The sequence below is a fragment of the Muntiacus reevesi genome, chromosome 1 (assembly GCF_963930625.1).
Source record: "Muntiacus reevesi chromosome 1, mMunRee1.1, whole genome shotgun sequence".
Taxonomy (NCBI): domain Eukaryota; kingdom Metazoa; phylum Chordata; class Mammalia; order Artiodactyla; family Cervidae; genus Muntiacus; species Muntiacus reevesi.
This window is the reverse complement of record NC_089249.1, coordinates 230,820,408-230,843,924: the sequence shown is the minus strand read 5'-3', so window position 1 is coordinate 230,843,924 and position 23,517 is coordinate 230,820,408. Positions and strand designations below refer to the sequence as shown.

Here is a 23,517-nt window from a genome sequence, read left to right as displayed (position 1 = left end):
ATGGTGCTAATCTTCTGATAAATCATGTAATTTGCTTAGTGTCTGTTTCCTTCCACCAGAATTTAAGTTTTACAAGGGCAAGGAGATTTATATCTGCTTTAATCATGGCTACAGGCCTATTGTGAGGTGTTTCATAAATATTCATTAAATGAATGAACAAATACTAGGAAACACAACAAGTTTGTACTGGAATGGGATTGAAATTAAGACACAATCATCTCATATTTATATGCATTTAGGTTATGTTAATATTAGCTTAGTTTGTTGAGTCAATGAAGGAAATAAGAGAGTCAAGGAAAAGAAATAACTACGCTGACTGTACTTACCAACTTAGGCATCAGATCTCACTAAGTTTTCAATGTGCACAATGCTCTCCAAAGCATCCTCTGGCTCAGAGAAATATGGTACTATTTGGATATGGTAAATCTTCAGGCTACTTGAGTAATTATGCAGACACTAGACTATAGGTGCTCAAAGTTGATATTATAAACAGCTTTCTGACCACAACCTCTCAACCTGGCCTGCAGGCCAGTGTTTACTTTTAATGAGCCAAAGTTCAGGGAACACACTACTTAGCCACTCTCACCAATATGAGATGGCACCACAGTTTAAAATTCCTTGGTCTTACTTACTCAGATATAACTTAATTTCTTCACTTCAGTGGTTTCAGGCAAGCACGACTATCAGGGGTGACATTTTAATATCACATCACAATTGGATGTCAACTATGGTTCAAGTACAGTTTTAAGTGGCCCTACAGTCTTTGGTAATACTGCTGTTCCTGCCTTGCTGGTATCATCAGATGTTATTCTACCTAGCAAAGTGTATCACAGACTGTAATGAAACACAATGAGAAAAATTAAAATCCCAGAAATACGTCTGCTTCTACAATAAAATACTACCCCTGTCATAACCAGTTATTGCATTTATATCATGGGAACTATTGCCACCTGCTGGTGATGCTTATGACTTACTTTAAAAATTAATACACGTTAGGCTCTCCAAAATTCCAGTCAAAATTCTGAAATCCCCTTCTAGATCAGGCAACCATATGAAGGACTTTATGATTATCAGATTTGATTAATTTTCTCTTAAAAATAAAAAGTAGGCATATTAATGAATTTCTAATGTAAATGAGAACAAAAAAAAAAAAGAGAACCCTCTTTACTAAAAAATGACCTTGTTGATAATACTATAGGTCTGGGAATATGGCTGCCAACTGTTTTCTCTCTTACCCATCTCCTCAACAAGAAGGCACGCAGCCACTAGATGCGCACTCATTCAATTCAGTATTCAGCTGAGGTGGCAGGGCTCATCTTCTCACACTAGTGCAGAGCCTCTGTGAGTCCAGATGACCCACAAGTCTGATGAACTTGTCCAATGTTTAATGATTTCCTTATGAAACTGAGCAGAAAAATGACCATAACAGGCACACAGCCTAAAACTCCAGAGATAGCCAGTGTCCTCAGAAAAAAATAGAAAAAGACTTCAACCAAAAAAGAATTTCACTGATTTTCTGAGCCTACCTAGAACAGGTAATCAGTCTTCAGGCAAAAATTTTTGGCTTCTGACCAATACAGGTGCATTAAGACACAATGTTTATGTAATATTACTAATAAAAATGTGATAGCCGAGAGGATTCTAAGGAGACAGGATGACTGAAAGTAATATGTGGTATCCTGGATGGGATCCTGGAACAGATAAAAGTGTCTAGGAAAAAAAATAACTAAGGAAATTAGAAGTATAGAGACTAGTTAATAACACTGTTCATTAAGTGTGACAAATGTATCATAGTAATATAAGATGTTAAGAATAAGGAAATGAAAAAAAAAAAAAAGGAATATAGGTTTCACCTTCCAGTGCAGGGTTTCCAAGTTCAATCCCTGGTTGGGAAGCTAAAATCTCACATGCACTGAGGCCAAAAAACCAAAACATAAAACAGAAGGAATACTGTAACAAATTCAATAAAGACTTTAAAAATGGTCCACATTAAAAAAAAAAAAAAAAAAAGAGTAAGGAAATGGGTGTAGAGTAGATGGGAACTCTGTACTATCTTTGCAATTTTTCTGAAAATCTAAAACTACTGTAAAACAAAATGTTTACATTAGAAAAAATGAATGAGACAAGATTTACCTCAAGTGACAAAAGCAGGCCCTTAAGTTGATTCAGTCCCAAGCTTTAAAAGTCACAAAAGCTTTATATTGACTTAAAAAGTTATTTAGCAGGTTGTTTTCATTTATCAGTTCTAGATCCAAACCTTTTCTATAAAATCAAGGGATGCACCCTCTTCAAAACTGCTTTAGCAATCTTCAAAGGGATCCTCCTCTGCTCTCTCATTCCCATCAAAAGGACTCATAAGGTCCATATCAATTTATGGCAAATCTCAGCCCAACTGTAAAAAAGGCCTTCATCCTGAAACTAACACAACACTGTAAATCAACTATATTCCAATAAAAATTTTTTAAAAATTCAAAGGAACTTAACAATTCACAGAATGAAAATTTCCAAAAATTATACTCATTAGTAATCAATGTGTATGCAAAAAAATTTTAATTGTGTGCCATTATGCCCTATCAGATTGGCAAGTTATAAGTAAATTAAATAAATAAATAAGACTTTATAAGTCCTACTGTCTTTGTGAAAATTAAAGGGTGAAGATATTGTACCTAAAGAAAAAACACTCAGTCGAACAAACAAGTCTTTGAGGCTGAGGACCTGTTGTGTTTTTTTTAAATCATAGAGAAAAATCCTGTCATTTCTTTCACAAAACTAAGACGTCTTTCCTACTTTCAATACATCATGAACATAATGTACAACAGCCCCAAATAACCCCCAGCAACATCAAATTAGCCCATAAACCTAAGAGCTTCTGAGAGGCTACCAGTGAAAGGTATGAAATGAACAATCTTACCCAGTCATTGAGAAGAGCCAGTCTTCTTAAATATGTACTATATGTAATTAGTTGTTTTAATTTCCATTTAAATTCACCTTATTTTTTAAGTTAACTTTAGCTCTTATATAAAATATGCTGAACTGAAGTCCATGTAGATTAAACAAAATATGGGCCCTAAAATCTAAGTTCAGTCACAAGCTTAGGTAAAAGAGGAGATGCTGTTTCATCACTTTCTTCTGCTCACTTTAAGAATATGTGTTATACACCATATAGTTTTTAAATGTGATCATTGCCTTGGTGACAGAACACACAGCAGCAACTCTGCTCTAATTGTAAGACAAATTTTAAATAATTTTTATTTTTAAGATTTAGCATCCTCATTGACAATCCAGAAACAGTCCGTGCTCTTTGGATACACACATAAAATGGTTAAAAGTGATTCCCCAATTTTCAATGACAAGGTAGGAACATGTTCACAGCTATAGCTGAATTCTTCTGTCCTTTTTACCAAAAATCTTATTTTGCTACCAACCCACTCACCAAACCATACGGAAAGACAATTTTTCAAAAAGCCAACAAAACCCAAGAACAGGAATCTAGGTATCAAGCCAAAATCATCCCCTGGAACAGTGCTGATGCCAAAAAAAAAAAAAAGAGGATAGGAAAACAAATTTCCATAGCACATTAGAGAAGCCCTTTAAAAAGAATTCAGAAACTTAGCACTGGAACTATGGTGGTGCAGTGTTCAAAACGCAGATAATTAAAGTTCAGCTTGGGAACATATTAGGCTTTCTCCTATCCCAGCAGGGGAAATAAAACTATGAGCTTTTGGAGCTAATATTAAAATTGTCCTTACCAATGAAAGACAGGGCAAGGGTCAACCGGAGAGAATGTAGAACAAAAGGTAGCAAAGACAAGTCGTTCTGAATCTAAGCTCTACTGCCTAGAAGAAACAGCAAAGTTTAAAAGAACTGAAATTCTTCTAAGCCACTATCAATAAATTTTAGACTTGGCTCAAAACCAGTGGACTATAGACCACTGATAAATATATCAGGTGACCTACAGTGTTTATGTACTAAAAAATATTTTTTAAATTATCTGTAAATTTCTATTCTGAAAAGCAGCACATCAAAATGACACTGGGCCATCCAATCAGTTAGAAAGTAAGGCGCTTCCTCCAAATAAAATCAGCAGAAATTCAGGTTGGAAAGAATGTAATATGAAGTAAATAAGATCAGGCTCTCAGCACAATTTTAGTAAGGCTTCTACCCACCCCAGGTGTTAAGGAGTACTACTGAGACAGCTCCCATAGAATGTCTTAGAAGGATGCTTCTCAGAGATAAAAAGGTCTTTAACTCTTGACCCGTCTCTCTTTCCCTAAAGCTTGGAGAAGAAAATAAATATTTAATTTTTAACTATTCAAAGCTTCGGGCACATTGTAATATTAATATTTTCTATTTTTCATTTTCTGAACCTTTGGCTTAATACTTCTTCAATTATGCTGCAATGAAAAAATCTATACATGTGCCTTAATCAGTAGTACCACATGAAAATAAAACCTTGTTCCTCCATATCTTCTACACAGGAAGACTGAATCAATGGCACCCTAAATATCCTACAAAGTTACTCTGTATACTTGACAAAAGATTAGGGCAAACCATTCCACTTCCATATCTTGAGCAGTAGAAGTTAATTAGTCTTCAATCTCATCTTCCCAAATATCTCCATTAACATCCACAGCATGGAACAACCTGGATGCATAAAACAAGGTGCATTTTAATATACCTGATAGAAACTGAATATAATTTCTTTCCTTTTTTCAAATATATTTTCTGCACTATTCTGATAACATCTTTGTATATCTTTTCCTTTCCTTTAATTATTCTACTGGGAAGGGCTGAAATGTGAATCCCTCTAAACAAGCTACCTTAAAGTTTATAGGAACAACCCTTTTTTAAGGATCCAGACAATTCTCAAGGGCCAAGGAGAAACGATAGTGGGAGACAGGTATGACAAAAACTGACACTCAATGTGTATAATATGTGGAATAAGTCAAGACTGAAAAATTCAGGCAGTCTAGAAGCTACACTCCTTCAAAACACTGTTAACTTTACTACATACTAATCACTCCATCCTTTCCATCTTCACCGTGCTTGTACTCTCCACCAGTAGAATGTTTTACAGTTGCCAATTTCTTTTCCTCCTCTTATGTTACTTAACATTTGTATTTTCAACACTTTTATTTCCAGTGGTTCATAGGCAGAGCCGGTTTCTTCAACTCATAGTTTCGTAACGTCAAGAACTGACTGAAGGTACCCCACATGTGTCCATTAACAAAGATTATCAACTGACGTTGAAACTGAAGCTGGTGGAGAAGAGAATATTCACATTGTGCCAAGGAATCACCCCACAGATCACTAATAACAAAAGGAAAACTTACCTTTACAATGGAACAAATGATAGAACTGAACATCATGCTAATAGTGAGAGAGCCTGACATTATGGATCTGACGTGATACAACATGAAGTACACCACCTCTTGTTAAGTATTCCTGTCAAAAATGTTGCTCTAAATCTAGTCAAACTCCATTCTACAGCTAACTTCCACTTTACAGAAAATAGAGAGGAAAGAGAAGCAAACTAAAAGGCACCATGGAGAAACAAAACTCCAGGAGGTAAGGTTATATAGGACAACAGCCTGGACTCTTCAAAAGGTCAATGTTCCACTCAATACAAACAAACAAAAAGTGGGTAATACTTTCTCTATTATGAAACAGAATCAAATAAAATAATTAAACTTGATTAGATCCTGGTATAATAAAACAGTTTTAAAAGATATTTTTAGGAATAGTTGATAAGTCTTAAATATTTTATTAGATGACAGTATGCCATTGTTAAATTTTTTGAGGTATTACTGTTATGTACAAGACTTTTCTTATCTTAGGAAAGATGTGTGCAAGTATATAGAGATGACACATCATATCTCCAACTTATGGTCAAGTAGTTAAGCAATAAATTTAGAAAACAAATATGGTAAATATTATCAATTGTTCATTTTAGTGAAAGATATCATAGTCTATCCTTTCAACTCTTCTGTATGTTTGAAATTTTTCACTAAAAAAGTTGAGGAGGATAATAAATTAAAGAAAATCTTCAGATAGTATATTTTCATCATAAAACTCATTTTCAAGAAAATGCATATATGGGGAAAATATATAAAAAATATATGAAAGAAAAATATGAAAAATATATGAAAGAAAATATAAGAAAATATTTAAAAATATAAGAAAATCCTCTAAATAAACAAAGTACCAAAGCTAAAACTTACTGGGCTCGTGGTCTGCAAATCAAGTACCAAAAACTGCTGAGACTAGGAGTTCTGTATAAACGTACCGGTTAAAACATGGGGAAGCAGGATCAGTGAAATGTTTATAAGGGTTTGCTCTGGAAAGAGAACCCATGCAAATCCAGCAGAAATACTGCATACAGCCAGTACATGTCATCTTGTTACAGCCATCTAATTTCTGGTGGGAAAGAGAGAAAAATATCAAGGCTGTAAAAGCAAAAGAGAAATGCACTTGACAAAATGATTTGGTACAATATTCTCCTTATCATCTCCTTTTTCTAATGCAGGGTTGAGAAACACAGGTTAAATATTGGTAAATATTGGTAAATATTAATGCCTAAACTCTTTGGCATTACAAGTGAAATACAGGAAATACTTAGATACTAAGCAAAATCTCTTCTGATAAACAGTAAAAACAATCCAAACATGTATATGTGAATTATGTAGTTAGACTGATATGAAAATGTTTGGCTTTAACATGTGGGATTTAAACTTTTTACATAAATCTAAGTAAACATTTGGTACCCAAGTCTCCCATTCTATCAGAGCTGAGGCATGTCAAAGTGGTTAAATAGAAGGCCAGTTTCCTCAATGGAGTAATTGGGGCATCATCATCCAGGTTAGCTCAGATATAATGGATTGGAACAATAGAATCAAATGCAAAAACATATTTTGATTTTAAACCTTTTTAAGGTTTTGTCAAGAAGCAATAGATTTATTGTCTATTTTGACTTATATCTGTATTTCATAAGCAGGAACTTGTTAAAAAGACGTGTTAAATTTCAGGATAAATAGTTTGGAGAAGTCAGCCTTTTTTTAAAAAAAAAAATAACATAGATGAGTTGAGTTGAATGTAGCTCTAGTATGGCCTCCTCATACCTCATTCAATTTTGAGGTGGATACAAGGTGAGAAAAACCATCACTCTAGGAAAGCACTCTGAAAAGGGAAGTCTACATATATTTAATATCAGTAACAATAATTAGTAGTAAATTTGAATCTTCCAAGAAGGTTTAATAAATACCAAAATGTGTTTTCTTAATTAGTTCAAAATTAAAAGGCTTCTTGAGGAAATCATAACATGCTTGCAAGTAGGTAGGTCTCCAAGTCTGTCCCCAAACTTTTACCTCAATGGGAGTTCCACAACATGGGCAGCTCTTTGAGTTCTTTTCTAGCCACTCCTTACTTTCCATCTCTTCCAGTGCCTTCTGAATCACCCTCTTACCATACCTCTGTTCCAAAAATCTTTTATTGGCCTCATCTGCTTGCAGGTACTCATTTCGTAAGTCCATTAGTTTTTCTAGAAAGTGAAACGGAAAATTAACTTTTATACAACTTGTAAAGCTCATTAAAAATCATTAAAAATTATCATAACCTTTGACTATTCAATAATGTTATTCTTGGGATTTTATCATAAGGAATTAATCCAAAGTAAAATTATATGCAAAGAGACACATATAACAATGGCAAACAAATTAAATGTCCAAGAGAATAATTATGTGTGGAACCACTTAATGACATAATATTTAGTTATTAAAACTTATAATTAGGATGGCTACAACTCAATTAAAATACTCATTACAGAAGCCAGCAAAAAGTATATTTAGGTTGTAACTAGGTAAAAATTACACATGCATGAAAGACAAAGAACAGACAGGAATTCTCCAAGTAGAAAAGCTGGAGTTCATAGCTTATCTTTTTCCTTTGATTTTAACTTATTAATGTTGACATTTTTGTGCAACTAGTACAACTAGTAGTACAGTTTAAAGGCTGACTTATCAAATGACACAAAGGTTGAAACAAACGTTGATTTTCTACTAAGTCAGCATCATTCACCTTTTAATAATAAGACCTGCCAAACTAAACAAAAGCACCTTTGATTTAAGGGCAAAGACCAATGGTTCACTTCTGCATATATAAGAAAAAAGCCAGTGAATAAAATTTACCACCAACAGGTAAAGGAAAAGTTCTTTCTACCAACTTTTCTGCTTAATTCTCAACAATCTGGTTTCTACTGCTTTATCACATGGAATGGGCAGCTATTTCCAAAGGCTTTATTTGTCAACAAAGGCTTCTGCTCACAATTCTATTACCTTAACTTTTCAACACAATTAATTAAAGACCTCTCTCAACAATGTTCTGGCTCTTTCACTATTTTACCTTCCTCATATTATTTAGAAGTAGACAACTTCTGGAGCAGAATTATATCTGCATTTTTCCTTCACCTATGAATCCTTTCTCTGTGTTGTTCATTCCCATGACTTCAACACTTCTACTGAGATGCAGCAGACATGTATTTTTAAATCCTTTCATTTGTATTTCCTCTACTAGTTCAATGTGTTTCTGTATTCTGAGACATCTTAAGGACAGAGGATGCTGCTCTAATGTTCTCAAAATAATAAAATTATTAGTGTATCATATATTTTGTATGGTAATATCTAACATATAGATATAGAGACTAAGAAAGAGATTCCCAATTTTGCTGAAGCCCCCAAAGTCTATCTTTGATTTCTTTCCCAAACATTGTGAAATACCCGGAAGGTACTTCAGCCTTTCAATGATAAGGATACCAAAGTCTCAAGTAAAGGCTTATATTATACTCTGGTGAGTTCTCCATCCCATCTGCCCATAACCTCTACAAAACTCTGCCACAGGTGACTGGAAGTACTCCATTTACTCATTCTCCTGTCAGGGTCCTTTCTTGGAGATGATACTCTGCTAACAATCAGTAACTAGCAATACTGGCATTAATAGTTACCATTTTGTGGTTTAAAGACTTAAATCTAACACATAACACCATAAAACTTTCAGAAGAGAACAGAGGCAAAACATTTTCTGACCAAGGTAATAGAAATAAAAGCAAAAATAAACAAATGGGACCTAAACAAGCTTAACAAGCTTTTGTTCAGCAGAGGAAACCATCAATAAAAAGAGATGGTTCGGGAGAAAGTATTTGCAAATGATGCAACTGACATGGGCTTAATTTCCAAAATATACAAACAGTTCATACAACAAAACAGGTCAACAACAAAAACAAACAACTCAATGGAAAAATGGGCAAAATAACTATGAATGAATAAATATTTCTCCAAAGAAGACAAACAGATGGCCCAATAGGTACAGAAAAGATGTTCAATACCACTAATTATTAGAGAACTACAAATCAAAACTGCAATGAGGTTCCACCTCACAGCAGTGAAAATGGCCATCATTAAAAAGTCTACAAATAACAAATACTGGAGAGGGTGTGGAGAAAGGGGAATCCTCCTACACTGTTGATGGGACTGTAAAAGGTGCAGCCACTATGGAAGTCACTTTGGATGTTCCTTAGAAAACAAAAAATAGAATTACCAAATGATCCAGCAATCCTACTCCTGGGTATATATCCACATAAAACTTTAATTCAAATATACACCTGCGCTCCTATATTCACAGCAGCACTATTCACAACACCCGAGACATGGAAACTGCCTAATGTCCATCAACAGACGAATGAGTAAGGAAGACGTGGTGCATGTGTGTAAAGGAACACTGCACAGCCATAATAAACAGTGAAATAAAGCCATCTGCAGCAACATCAATGCAGCTAGAGATGATCCTACTAGTAAAGTCATAAAGAAAAAGACAAATACCACATGATACCACTTATATGTGGAATCCAAAATATGACACAAATGAACCTATCTACAAAACAAAAACAGACTTGTAGACATAGAGAACAGACTGGTAGCTGCCAAGGAAACCAGAAGTGGGATGGATTGGGGAGGTTGGGGTTATGCAAACTGTTATATATGAATGGATAAACAAGGTCTTACTGTATAGCACAAGGAACTATGTTCAACATCCCGTGACAAATCATTATAAAAAAGAATATAAATATAAAAAAGAATGTACATATATGTATAACTGAATCACATTGCTGTAAAGAAAAAATTAGCACAAATTATACATCAATTATACTTTAAAAATAAAAATAATATACAAATTAAAAAAAAATAGTTACCATTTTGCATTTCACATGCAAAATGCCCATTCTCAAACTTCAGTGAAGAACCAGTTTTTTCCTCCCACTCTGTCAAGGACTTTTGCAAAATATAATCAGATGAATTATTATAAAAATGAATAAAAAGACAAAAAATATAAGCCTAAATTCTTATTGTATTTGATCGACATAAAATTTAGTCAGTGGCCAGCAATAATGAAATTGCTACAAAAGTTTTAAACCCTGACTCTCACTTTCTGTATTTACCCTGTCACTGACCAGTATAACAACTATAACAACTTTGAGTAGCACTACAATAGGTCATTTCAAACTTACAATAACCTTATGAAGTAGCTATTATCATCAGCCCTGTTAGTTTGAGAAAGACTAAGTCACCAAAGTCTAGTCAAATTGATGTCAAGGGCCTGATTTCTCAATCCTTATCTAAATCAGAAATGGCTAACAGGTTTCACTTCCTGTGCCTACCTCAATAGAGGGTGGCTTTCTAAAGCACTGTGTTGAGGAAGATTCTGAGGCCTCTTGGGCTCACTGAGAAAGCACTTGATCAAATGTGTGCACCATGGAAACAACAGTGATAGCTCAGATGATCTGCATTTGCCAGGATCTACATTATTCCATATTCATAGATAGAAATTACCCTGTCATTCCTTCCATAGAATGCTCCCCCTCGGTATCTGCATGGTTTGTTTCCTTACTTCCTTCAAGTCTACTCAAACCACTCTGCCCGCTGGGTTTTTCTAAATAAAATCCCAAACGCCTTCCCCTTCAGAACACTTCAGAGCACACTGTCTCTGCTTTACTTTTTTTTTTCCTCTTCAGCATTTACCACCATCTAATATTCTTATTTATTTGGTTTGCCTATCTCCCCCATTAGAATGTAAATTCCATGAGGGCATTTGGTCACTGCTATGTTCCCAGAATGTAGGCAGCAACTGACACAAAAATATCTGTTGAACCAACACAGAAGAACACAATTCTCCCAAATTAAGAATTGAAGTGATAAGTCTCTTTTCTAGGGGGTGGGGGAGGGCTGGGAGACTGAGTTCACATGGTTACAACCTACCTGCTGTCACCTTACATGGAGAGACCCCGTGGTAGGTCAGTCTGCACAGGGTACAGAAGGCGAAATTGCAGCTGGAGCAGATGCCCATGGTACAGCCAGGCTCCTGCATCACAGGCAGCTGGCAGGATGGGCGGGGGCAGTACACCACATCGGCCATCAGGTCCAAGGTGGACTGGAGGAGAAGGCGGTCATAACGGGCAAACAACTCTGCTTCCACTAGCTCTTTGACCTTGAGGGAAACATAAACATCGTTAAGTTTGATGATTTCCCAACCAGTTCTGATCCTGAGGGAGAGATCTTTAGGAAGCAAGCATAAAAACCAGATGAACAGAAAATAAAACCCTATATCTCACTTCAAAATCAAACCAAGTATGAGTGAGTGAGTCAGTGAAAGTGGCTCAGTCATGTCTGACTCTTTGCGACCCCATGGACTATACAATCCATGGAATTCTCCAGGCCAGAACACTGGAGTGGGTTGCCTTTCCTGTCTCCAGGGGATCTTCCCAACCCAGGGATCGAACCCAGGTCTCTTGCATTGCAGGTGATTTATTTACCAGCTGAGCCACAAGGGAAGCCCAAGAATACAGGAGTGGGTAGCCTATCCCTTTTCCAGCAGATCTTCCTGACCCAGGAATCAAACCAGGGTCTCCTGCTTTGCAGGCAGATTATTTACCAACAGAGCTAGTATGGGAAGTCTATATCTTGACTGAGACGGTGGTTACATGGGTCTACCCATTTGTCAAAACAAAGCAAAATGTACACTTTAAATGAGTACATTTATGCCTCAAAGGAGCTGATTTTTTTTTTTTTTAAAGAAGAAACAACCAAGCAGGCTATCTTTAAAGTCTGTAAACATTTGGTTAATCATCCCAAGGGATAATCCCTCCAGATCCCAACCTTAACACAGATTGGGCAGTAGTTCCCCCTCTTGGCAGATAATACAGAGTAAATCACCAGAATTATTTTTTTAATGCTCATCCTTGCCAAGGACCACCCATTCCAAAGCCAGCAAAGGGAGCATTTACATTTGTTTAGATAAAGATCATGGACAGAATAAAACTGGTGGGCTCACTCCAAGGCCTCAGACTGCCCTGACGAGCCCTATCAAGAAGTTCCTAAGAGAATGCCTCCCTTTGGAGAGTTGTGAGAGAATTAGGGAGCAGTTGTCAGCGGAGTGAAGAGTTACCTGACCAGGAGTGGCCACTGAAGGGCACTTGGGTTCTGGGCAGTTGAGGCACTGAACTTGGCCATCTCTGATCTGGATTTCAAAGTAGTCCTTGAGACAGGCTTTGCAGTACACATGCCTGCACTCCAAGAAGTACATGCACTCACCACCCAGTTTCTCACAGAAACAGATATTGCACAGGAACAATTTACTATTAAAGCATTTTATCTGCTGAGCTTGATCAAAGTCCAAGATTTCCTGGATCAGACTAGACAATGATTCCACATCCTGCACGGCTCTCTCGTCCACAACTTCCTCTTGGTCTATGTCAGATCCAGTGGCTCCTCCAAAATCTAGCTCTGTGTTGGAAGAAGCTTGAGCCATCCTTCTCTGAACCTTTTTCTGAGAACCCATCGTGAGTTCAAAAGGAGAGACAATATTCAGGTATGCTAAGGTCTCTTCCTTAAGGAACTGCATCCAGGCAAACAGGACCACGCTGCCACGGTGTTCTTCCCACAGGTTGTCTAAGTGCTTGCAGAGAGCAGATAGCTAGGGAAAAACACATGAGGATGCTGTTGAGTGGAAAGATGATGATGCTGTCAACTCCTAATTTACCTTGAAATCTTTTTAATTTAGACCTTTTCATTTCTGTGATAAACTGTGCTGCACAATAGCATCAGTGTTCTTATCAAAGTACTTCTTAAACTATTCAGCAAATGAGCCACAGATACAAGGTCAGAAGCTAAAAGAAGCCCCATAAAACAAGAGAAACAGTTAAGAGTCTACCAGATGTAGAACAAGGTTTACATATGGGCTACTGAAATGGAGGACTTTTTCTGTTATTATTCTTGACTTTAGTATTGCTATCTATCTCATGTAGCAGAAGAGATCTAGTTTTAAAATGAACTATTTCTAGTCCTTTGGAGTACTAGCCCTGTTGGTACCCTACAATAAAGATTAGCAAAAAACAATTTAAAAATACCATCCAAGCTTTAAAATTAATTCTTTCAGTTGTATCAAGAAGTCAACTTATGTGAAAAAAATCACGAACAGAATCTAACCTCAGAGTCCTTGTTATTCCAATTTATAAGCTGATTTTAACTAAGCAATCTGAGCTTACACCAGATCCTGGTTAACAGAGGAAAGCAGACTGATATTGAACCTGGACATGATTACAAGCCCTTAACATGATTTCACTGCCATAGGCAAAGCTCACATTTCCTAAGTTACACAACCAAAGTTTAAACTATTTTGACTTTTCCTCCTTAAAATTAGTCTGTTCAATTTGAAAGGCAACTATAAGAAGATTTTTAAGTAGAGCTCAGGCTCATAAGCAGCTTTTCTTTTTAGGTAAACATCAAAGAATAAGCCTTCCAGATGCAAATAAATTTTGTAAATTTGACATCTGAAGTAAAGAACCACATTCTCTTCCTTACACTGCGTAATGCTATTCACTAAACCCTATATGGGCACAAAATTAAACACTGTTCAAGACTGAACAACAAATGCTTTTACATATTTGCATAAATGTGCTTTCATCATCAATAAGAAACCTGATGAAATCTTTAAAATGTAATAAATACTAAAAGGGAAGCTCTGAATGTTTGACACCAAGTCCAAGGAAGAAGTCATTCTCCTCCATCTCTTTTCTTCTCTAGTCCTTTCTCGAAAGAGGTATCTGAGATGTACATACATGTGAGGAACGAGGGAGGCAGAAAGAGAAGAGCATGAAAGACACTGTTTGTATATATATATTGGAAAAGAAATAGGGAAAATACCAGAAAACTAAACCCACTTCTATCTATCAAACAAATTCAGTGAGGAACAGGTCCATGCGTCAACTTCCTTATCAACAGGAGCAATTCAAAAAGCCAAGGAATCAGGGCCCAGTAACAAACAAGAATTAAAGGTAGAAGGAGCATAGGAGACAGATTAAAATGTCAATTATATGGACAAAAATTTACTTGACAGAGAGTCCTACTATAATTTTAGCTATGTAACATAAAATAATGAGGAACTCTCTTCTCCCTACACCCTAAAAGCCAGCATTAAGTAGATGCTATTTGGTTGGAATCTGAAACTCCACATGTGTACACATGCATGAACATAAAGTATCAAGAGCTCTCTGGAGAAAGGGGACTATAAATGTCTAGATAATTTAGTCAACTCCCAATAATCTAAACAAAAATAATCCACTGTCTTGCATGTGTTGCTTCTGACAAAGATATTAAAATGCAAGGTGAAACTCCTTTTTATGCTACATGTATTATTCTTTTTTAAAAATTTAATTTTGTTTTTAAACTCTAAGTTCAATTTAACAAATGCACTCTCATCTAAGGATCGGCCTGGTGATGAACAGTGGTGGGAATGAGAATTACATGATCAAAAAAGAAAAACTGACAAGCTGTTCCTTGAGGTCAAGTAACTCTGACAGCTTTTATCTTAATACATCAGCCTATCAATCTTCATCATGACTTCTAGAAAAGTAACTGCTATTGATCCATTATCTACTCCAGAATACATTATATTAGCTTCAAGCCATATTTATGTCTCAATCAAGAGCTGACGTTGTTACTAGAAAAGGATATACGACTCAGAGGAAATGAAAGCTCGTAATATAAGCTCTCAAGCCTTAATGAGATATCTACAGGAATCATATGCACTTTTATTTGTGTGCATTCACATTACGTGAGCACAGTCAACAACTGTTGCTAATACACAGACTTTTACAAACAAAAGCGCTCTTACGTGTTCTTAAGGAATGTTTATTAAAGCTACATTAACTCAATTTTAGTCCTAATTACAATTAAATCTTTCATTTAAGGAATGGATAAAAAAATAAAAAGCAATACCAACATCTGAGGAAAATGAGGAGGACCTATAGTCTCCATTACAATACAGATTAAATGGGAAAATAGCAAGAAAAGGAGAGAAACAATATACTTGATTAAAAATTACTCCTACTGCAATTCAAAATGATTAATCATTCTAATTATTGCCATTCCTTTCTAAAACACCAAACATTTTCAACTTATTAACATTACAATTCATGAAGGGGAAAAAATTACAACATCAAGCCCATTTGTTCTTCATGCACTGAATTCAAGATCATCAAGGTAGTCTTCAATTAAAGATGATTTTTTAAGTTTCTAAAAATGGATAGAAATTAAGTTTCGGGTCTAACCTGAGTTGGTGACAGCCATTTGCCACTAAGAGTGAATGAAGGTGGGGAGGAGGATGGATAATCTGGTGGCAGTTCAAAGTTCAGCACAAGTGGAGGCAGAAAGCAAATGGTGTATTCAAAGCCACTATTCTGGAGACACTCATTTGAATTGCCTGAACCAAAAACAAAGATTAGAAAGGATCAGCTGGTCAACACTTGAGTGTCCATTACTGCTGAGCAGTGCTCAAGAAAAACGTAATGCTTTAGTTGAGGGGATAAAAACCCTCCCCCAAAGCACTTTCTGTTCTTAATTTTACTTTGGAGCCACCACCTTAAAAAAATATAAGCCCTTAAAAAAATCTACTAAGCATCATGAAATTTAAAATGAAGATATACAACTTATTCTTGCTACACTTCTGAGTATAATTCTTAACACTAGTGAGCAAGTAATAACACAATGTTTTCTTTGTTGTTTTTTATAGTAGATGATTAAAGACACAATCTAGAGAAAAAGACATTATTTCTATCAAAAAGCCATGACCTACTTAGACAAGCATGTGCCAACTCCAATGAATCAGAGTTGGGAGAATTTATGCCAATGCAATGATCTCAGGCTGAGGGCAAGCTGCAATATATAACACCCTCACAATCAAAGTTTCATTTTCAGTTATCACACTTCCTTTCTTTACTTAAAGCTATTACACTAGAAACACTGAGAAAGTGTTCATGTCTTCTGTGGGTATCAAAAGTACTAGTTTTTAATTTTTTTCTGAAGCAAAAGGTCACAGAGTGGTAGTGTCATGTGTTTATGGTGGTTGAAAAGATTCTAGAAACCAAATAGTATTAACAACACCAAATCTTTCCAAGTGTTTTCACATATATTATTTCATTTTCTATTTTATTACCCCTGTTTAACAGCCAATGACTCACAGCTGATGAACTGCTAGTTAGATGATCAGGAAGCATGAAATATGCAGGATAATATTTGTGATCAAAAAGGCAGAATTAAATTGAAAATTGTTCATCCTTTATTTTCAATTAAAACATAAACAGGCATTAAATCTGTAATACTACCATCTATCACTAATGCCTATAAACACAAGATGATAAATAACTTAGGGTACACTAAGAAATTGAGAATAACCTTTATCTAGAAAAAAATCTGTTTAAGAGAATATTAACTAACCGCTCACAAATATCTTGAAATTTTGTGGCAAGTCCAAATGGATCCTGGTTTCTCCACCTTGGACAGACTCTGCTTTTCTAAATTCATCTCCATCATAAATACTTGCCAGGGCCAGCAATTCATCCTCCTGAGCTTCTCGGTCCTCTGACGACATTTAATTTTCTGAGGAGCTAAAGACAATCATTCAAGTCAGTTAAGAACAGAAAAGGCACAGAGTCTGGAAAAGTCTAATGGCCCTCCCCCTCAACCCCATTCCCCCCAAAAGAAAGTTCCTCAAAAACAACTGCAAAGAGTTAATCAATATTCTCACTTTTCTATCTAACTAAAAGTGACAGGCATATCTAATATTCCAGTAGATCAGCACAGTAACAGCCTTTTTCAAAAAGGACAGCTGTGGTTCTTATAATTGCTGACTTTATCAGTTAGGTATGATTTAGAAAAGAAAGCACAAAAAATTTTTTTTCAAGGATAATTCACAAACTACTTTGACTTGCTCTCTAAACTTAGAAAAGTGCCTTGCTCACAAAAGCAGTCAAGATATATTTGATATACTTCTTAAAAATAAATGAATTTTTTAAATCCACAGGAATCTCTACGGCAGGTTTTCTCAGCCTCAGTGCTACTGACGTTTTGAAACAGACAACTGTCGTGGGAGGCTGTCCTGTGTATTAGAGGACATGAATCTGTATGTCTGGCTTCAACCTGCTAGATGCCAACAGCACGCCTTTTCCTCAAGAGTTGTGACAATCACAGACATCTCCAGACATAACCAAATATGCACCACAACCCTGCCACTGGGGAGGGGGAAGAAAATTGCTCCTACTTGAGAATGCCCCACTCTAGAGAATGTTACAAGGATGAAAACATGTGAGATATAACTGAGGAAGCAGCAAAATAACATTAAATTTTTGAAATAATATCAAATCAATTTTAAGATTTACCACTATTTTAGGTAACACCAACAGTGAAAATATGCTATAATTAAACTGTACAAATGCTTTTTAATTACAGCAACTGAAAGATACACCACAGTCAGATAATTCAAACATGCAAAAAATATGTAGTGAGAATCTGTGAAAATTACTTTAAAATACTAGACTATAACTGTATTTGCAAATATGCTCCCTCTCGGTTGAAATATTTTCTAAATTGGAATGCACAAAGAAAAGTTAGGACGTGGTTTTTCACGTTATAAAAAGGTGACACTACAAAACTCAAATTCATTTAAAATGATTCCATTTTCAAAAAATACATTTTCTAGCAGATGATAATGGTTCTGCTTAAGCTGTGTCCCTAAGACGCAGTGATATATTCTATTTAAGGTCAGTTAGTACCTGTTAATAACAACTAGAAGAAAAGGATATTAGCACTGGAGTTTGTATTTCAGCCCCAAGTTTGGAACTCATGCAAATCTCATTTATTCTTAAGATGATGGAGATGAGACTGCTGAAGGTGGATAAAAGGCCAAGATGTAGAACTCATACTAGATATACTAGAGAAATCCTGCCATCTGTAGAAAAAAAATACAAAAGATGGTGTTAGCACCCTCTCCAAATTTAAATTCTGAATTTCTGTAACCACCACTTAAATCAAGCACATCCTAACACACAGTCAATCCTAGTCTACAGCTGCATATTACTCACCTAGGTCAGCCTAACTGAGCCACGTGGTTCAAAGGACATGTTCCCAGTAATCAGAGTGCCCTTCTTATCTGACGGCCTTCAGCCCTGGGAGGAGCTGAGAAGACCAAGGTCATACGAGATGACAGCACAACACGCCCCCATAACAAACCACTTCCTGCGGTTTTCTTGTTTTTGTTTTTCCTTTCCTCTTCCACTTCTTCAATTCCTTCATTTCCTACCCCTCCAGTTAGTCCTTTTGTCCACTAATGAATTAAGCCTGCCAGGGACACTCAACATTAGGTTAATTTAAGCAAGACAGCAGGGTAATTAAAAACAAAATAATAAAAGTGTTCACACACAGTGCTCGCTTCGGCAGCACATATACTAAAATTGGAACGATACAGAGAAGATTAGCATGGCCCCTGCGCAAGGATGACACGCAAATTCGTGAAGCGTTCCATATTTTAAAAAATAAAATAAATAAATAAATAAAAAATAAAAGTGCTCACACACAAACATTTAAGTCCTATTCTAAATGCTTTACCAGGCTTCTTCAACTGGGAATAAAGGAGAAAGGGAGATTGGTCCATAGATGGGTTCTGGAGAATGCTATGAATACTTTAAAATATGCAAAAAAATTTTTTAAATGCAAAAAATATACAACAATAATTTTAAAACCATATTTTCAGATGCGTGACTCCCAAATAAGCTAACAACGAAATTTAGGATCAATTTACAGAAGGATATGGCAACCTACTACAGTACTCTTGCCTGGAAAATCCCATGGACAGAGGAGCCTGGTTGGCTGCAGTCCATGGGGTCTCGAAGAGTCGGACACGACTGAGCGACTTCACATTCACTACTATGTATTATGTACTATATACTAAGTCTTCACATCACCTTACATAATTGTAAATGCTTTTTACCACCTGTAGTACATGGTGATAAAGTAATTAAGCTTTTTGTTTCTTCCTGTTCAAACATTATAAATGAGATGAAATGAATTTATACCCAGGCTATACCCCAGAGCAATTCAATCAAACATGGGTCATCCAAGTTCGCCATGTTATTCTAATGTGCAGCCAGGATTAAGAGACTCTACTCCAAGCTGTTTCCCATTGGCAGCTCCTCATGACCGAACTCACCAGACCCCAGCTTCTGAAGCTGCCATGGGTTCCAGTGCCTTAATTAAAATTGCTGACATAAATTTCTTTGATTCTATTCATTCAGTCTTCAAGACCCACCTCCAAAGCCCCTATTCCATGTAAAACTTCCAATTAGCATGTCTTTCTTTAAAAATCCAGAAAACTTTTTTTTATTGTAACTTTCCTATGACATTATCACACCCCATCCTGCATTACAGTTTTTCTTCTGAACTTGCGCTTCCTCTCTGACTAAATTAGTTCCTTAAGGGCGAGGATCAAGTGTCTTGCCTCTGCGTATATTGCTCTCAGAATCTAGCAGTGCTTTAGGTTAGACATTAGAAAAAGTGAGAACTGAACTGGGGTGAGATGTGGTTGCTGCAATGGGAGACTAGAATCAAGGTTCAGGGACTGCACCGCCACATCCCACCAGGAGCACGTTGTGTTGGTCGTCACAATAACAGCAAAAAGAGTGAACTCTTCCCATGTATCAGGCATTGTGGTAAGCCCTTTGAATGCACTAACCCGTTAGATTCCCACAACCCCATGAAGACAGTCCTACTCCTATTTCCACTAAACACAGAAAGATGACATTTTAAGTCCACGCTGGCTCAAGATCACAGAACTAATATAAAAATAAAACGGGATTCAGACCACCTTGTTTCTTCAGCTGTTAACACAGGAACAAGAATAAATCCCGGGATGTCACGAGACTAGAGAATTCAAGTTTAATATTACTTTCAGGCAAACCGGAAACCGCTACAAGAGTGAGGGAGGCCCCTCCTCCGCCGGGTTTCCCTCGGGCCTGGGAAAATCCTACTCATTCTCCCAAGCCACAGCATGAAGGATTGAGCCACGGGTGGGGAGTCGGGGGTGGTCAGCACGCCGCTGCCATGTCTCCACGGCTCACTGCGGGGCGTATGGAGTCGTCGTTTGTGCGACTCACCTACAACTGGGTGGCAGGCCCGAGCCCTGCTACCTGCCCCAGCGCTTGGAAACGGAGGACGCTGCGCGCGTGTGAGCCCGCCCAGGGGTCCCGAAGGGGCAGGGCCTGGAACTTCCCCTTCCTCCTTTGGGCACCCCGGGGACCTTAGCCGGGCCGGGTCCCGGGTCTGGGGAGTTGAAGCCTGCTAAGCAAGCAGTCCCGGCCCGGCCGCCCTTCTCTGCCTCGCGCGCAGTTCCCACTGTACCTTCCGGCTGCCCCACCGCGCCGGGCTCAAAAGTTCCGCCCTCCAACCTAGCTCCGGGTCCCCTCACCTCCACTCGCTGGCCCCGCCTGAAGACGCCCGGCTCAACCGGCGGACCGCCTCTTCCGTCTTCGGAGCTGTCAGCTGAGCCGGGCGGATCTGGCTGCGAGGCCTCGGAGAGAGAAGGGCTCTGCGCAGACGCCGTGAGCGACCCGGTCCCTCGGCCGCCCCCCGCGGGTCAAACCGGCGCTGCAGCCGCGACCACCGTCACGGTATCGCTGCCCACCACACTTAAGTATGCCTGTGGTGACGTTGACATAAATGCAGATTCTGGGGCCCCTGCTGGGAATGTGCGTCGGAATTAGAATTTTTACTAATCACTAGAGGTAAATCATGAAGCAGGGAAATACCTGGGGTAGACCTGCTCCCCCAAGTAGAGAAAGCAAACCTTCTCCCCCTCCCGGGATCCCGGTCTCAGAAATGCTACCTATCTTTCTGGCAGCTCCACTATGAAGGCATTCACTCATTGGTCATATTGTAACAGTAATAACTACCGTGTTGATTAAGCATAGGGATGCTTCAAGTCCTGTACTCATGGTTTTATGTAAATTTTCACTTCATTATAACCTTATAATTTAGATACTGTTTGTTATTCCTGCTTTACAAGTGAGGAAATTGAAACTGAGAAAGGTTCAAGAATTTACCAAAGCGTATAGGCTGAGTGGGAATTAAAATTACATGTCCCCTACCTCATGCCATATGCAAAAATTAACTCAAAATGTATCAAAGACCTAAATGTAAGCAATAAAATTAAAACATCTCTTAGAAGAAAATGTCGGAGTAAATCATGAACTTGGATTATGTAATAGGTTCTTAGGAACAAAAGCACAAGAAATAAAAGAAAAATAAATTAGATTCATCAAAATTAAAAATTTATGTGCTTCAAAGGACATTATCAAGAAAAGACAACCCACAGGAGAACAAATTTGAAAATCATATGTCTGATAAAGGTTTAAAAGCCAGAACATATAAAGAACTCGTACAACTCAACAACAGAAAGACCGATAACTCAATTTAAAAATGGGCAAAGGATGTAAATAGACATTTCTCCAAAGAAGATATACAAATGTTTAGTAAGCATGTGAAAAAAGACTTGTCATTAGTCATCAGGGAAATACAAATCAAAACCACAATTAGAAGCCACTTCACACTCACTAGAACCACTGTAATAAAAAGAAAAAAAAGTTTTAATCTCATGATACACAGAACTGTTTGGTGGTTGCCAGAGGCAAGAGGTGGGCAAGTAGGTAAAGACACAAACCTCTAATTATAAAATAAATAGGTCACTAGGATGTTATGGAAACCATGGTGAATATAGTACATAATTATATATGAAAGTTGCTAAGAGAATAAATCTTAAATGTTTTCATCACAAGAAAAAAACCTGTATTTATGGTGTTGGATATTAACTACACTCACTGTAGAAATCATTTCTCAATACATACATATATTGGATCATTATGTCATACACCTGAAACATAATATAATATAATATAATGTTGTATGCCAATTATATCTCAATAAAGAATGTTTAAAAAGAAGCCAGATTATAACAAGTGTTGGTGAAGTGGCAAAGAAATTGGAATCCTCATATATTGATTCTGAGGATGTAAAATGGAGTAGCCACTCTGGAAAACAGAGGTCTGCATTTTCATTTTGCACTGGGCTTCACAAATTACATTGCTGGTCCTGCATGCAGAAGAAAGGAAAAGCCAAGTGGGAAAAAACTGGGTACTGGAGGGGCTTCCTGACTGCCACAGAAGGGAAATTTTTGAAATGCAAATAATCAGTCCTAATCCTCTGTACTATAAATCTTGACTGTTACAGAACAGAAACCTAGCTATCCCTGTAACGGACATCAAAACCAGAAATGTACTCCTTAAAAAGACAAAGGAAGGAAGAAGAATATCTGAAGTCATCCACTAATATTCTTCATATTCAGCCAAAGGAAATAAAACAAAGAGTGAAACCCTACTGCAGAGTGCTCAGAGACGAGACCATGAACGCAGCCAGAGATCTCCCAGCTGCTGAAAGCGAGGGAGACAAAGAACCAAGTCAAGAAATTCTCACAGAGTCAAAGTAAAGGTGATTGTGACATCATGTCATGGCTGCATGTCAGAGGTCACAGGACAGAGGGAATAGAAGAATTTCAAAGCAGTGTTAATAGTTCGGATGAATGTTTAAAGTGGACTAAGCAGAGTCCACTTTGGAGGTTAGGTTTGGATGAAGAGAATTTTTTACTTAATTTTCTTTTTAGACTCCGTAAGATTTTTGTAACTTTGGTTTTATGTGCCTGGTTTTGCATCATTTAAATTGAGCTTTCCCTACATGCCTAATCCTCTGCTGTGCTAAGCATTTTACATGCATTGTTTCATTTTAACACCTAGGGCCCCATGACCAAAGTAATCACATCTCCCTGTTTTACAAATGAGGAAATTGAGGTGCTAAGGGGTAAAATGATTTTACCAGTGTCATTCAGTGGTGACCTATAATATTAGGACCAATTCCTCATCAATCTAACCCTCTCATATAGTTTGTAAAAGAATTAGGGTTTGTTGAAACAGAAATACAGACAGAATAAAGTCATTCTGGCTTTAAGAATTAAAAGAGAAGGCCCCAGGGAAGTCAGGATTACAGTTTATGATGTCATGATAGGTAGAATGAAAATACAGAGAGAAAGACATCTAAC

At 37.1% G+C, this 23,517-nt stretch overlaps 1 protein-coding gene and 1 non-coding gene across 7 annotated transcripts; one reads left to right on the top strand and one right to left on the bottom strand.

Annotated features, from left to right (window-relative positions):
* Positions 1 to 3,218: 3,218 nt before the first annotated feature.
* RNF14 (ring finger protein 14) lies at positions 3,219 to 20,938 on the bottom strand. 6 transcript variants are annotated; one of them, XM_065918789.1, is made up of 9 exons: positions 20,839 to 20,938; positions 18,152 to 18,327; positions 16,818 to 16,987; positions 15,653 to 15,804; positions 12,490 to 13,017; positions 11,304 to 11,532; positions 7,365 to 7,537; positions 6,287 to 6,417; positions 3,219 to 4,644 (listed from the first exon to the last, which is right to left on the bottom strand). In XM_065918789.1, exons 3-9 carry the CDS (start codon positions 16,969 to 16,971, stop codon positions 4,587 to 4,589), a joined length of 1,425 nt encoding a protein of 474 aa, XP_065774861.1. In that variant the 5' UTR covers positions 16,972 to 16,987; positions 18,152 to 18,327; positions 20,839 to 20,938; the 3' UTR covers positions 3,219 to 4,586. The 6 variants fall into 6 exon arrangements, with proteins under 6 accessions (XP_065774861.1, XP_065774865.1, XP_065774863.1 ...); XM_065918793.1 differs by having other exon boundaries at positions 16,924 to 16,987; XM_065918791.1 differs by having other exon boundaries at positions 20,772 to 20,872.
* On the top strand, positions 18,800 to 18,906 carry LOC136156617 (U6 spliceosomal RNA). Its single transcript, XR_010661110.1, has one exon. It is a non-coding gene; the product is annotated as a U6 spliceosomal RNA (small nuclear RNA).
* Positions 20,939 to 23,517: the final 2,579 nt, after the last annotated feature.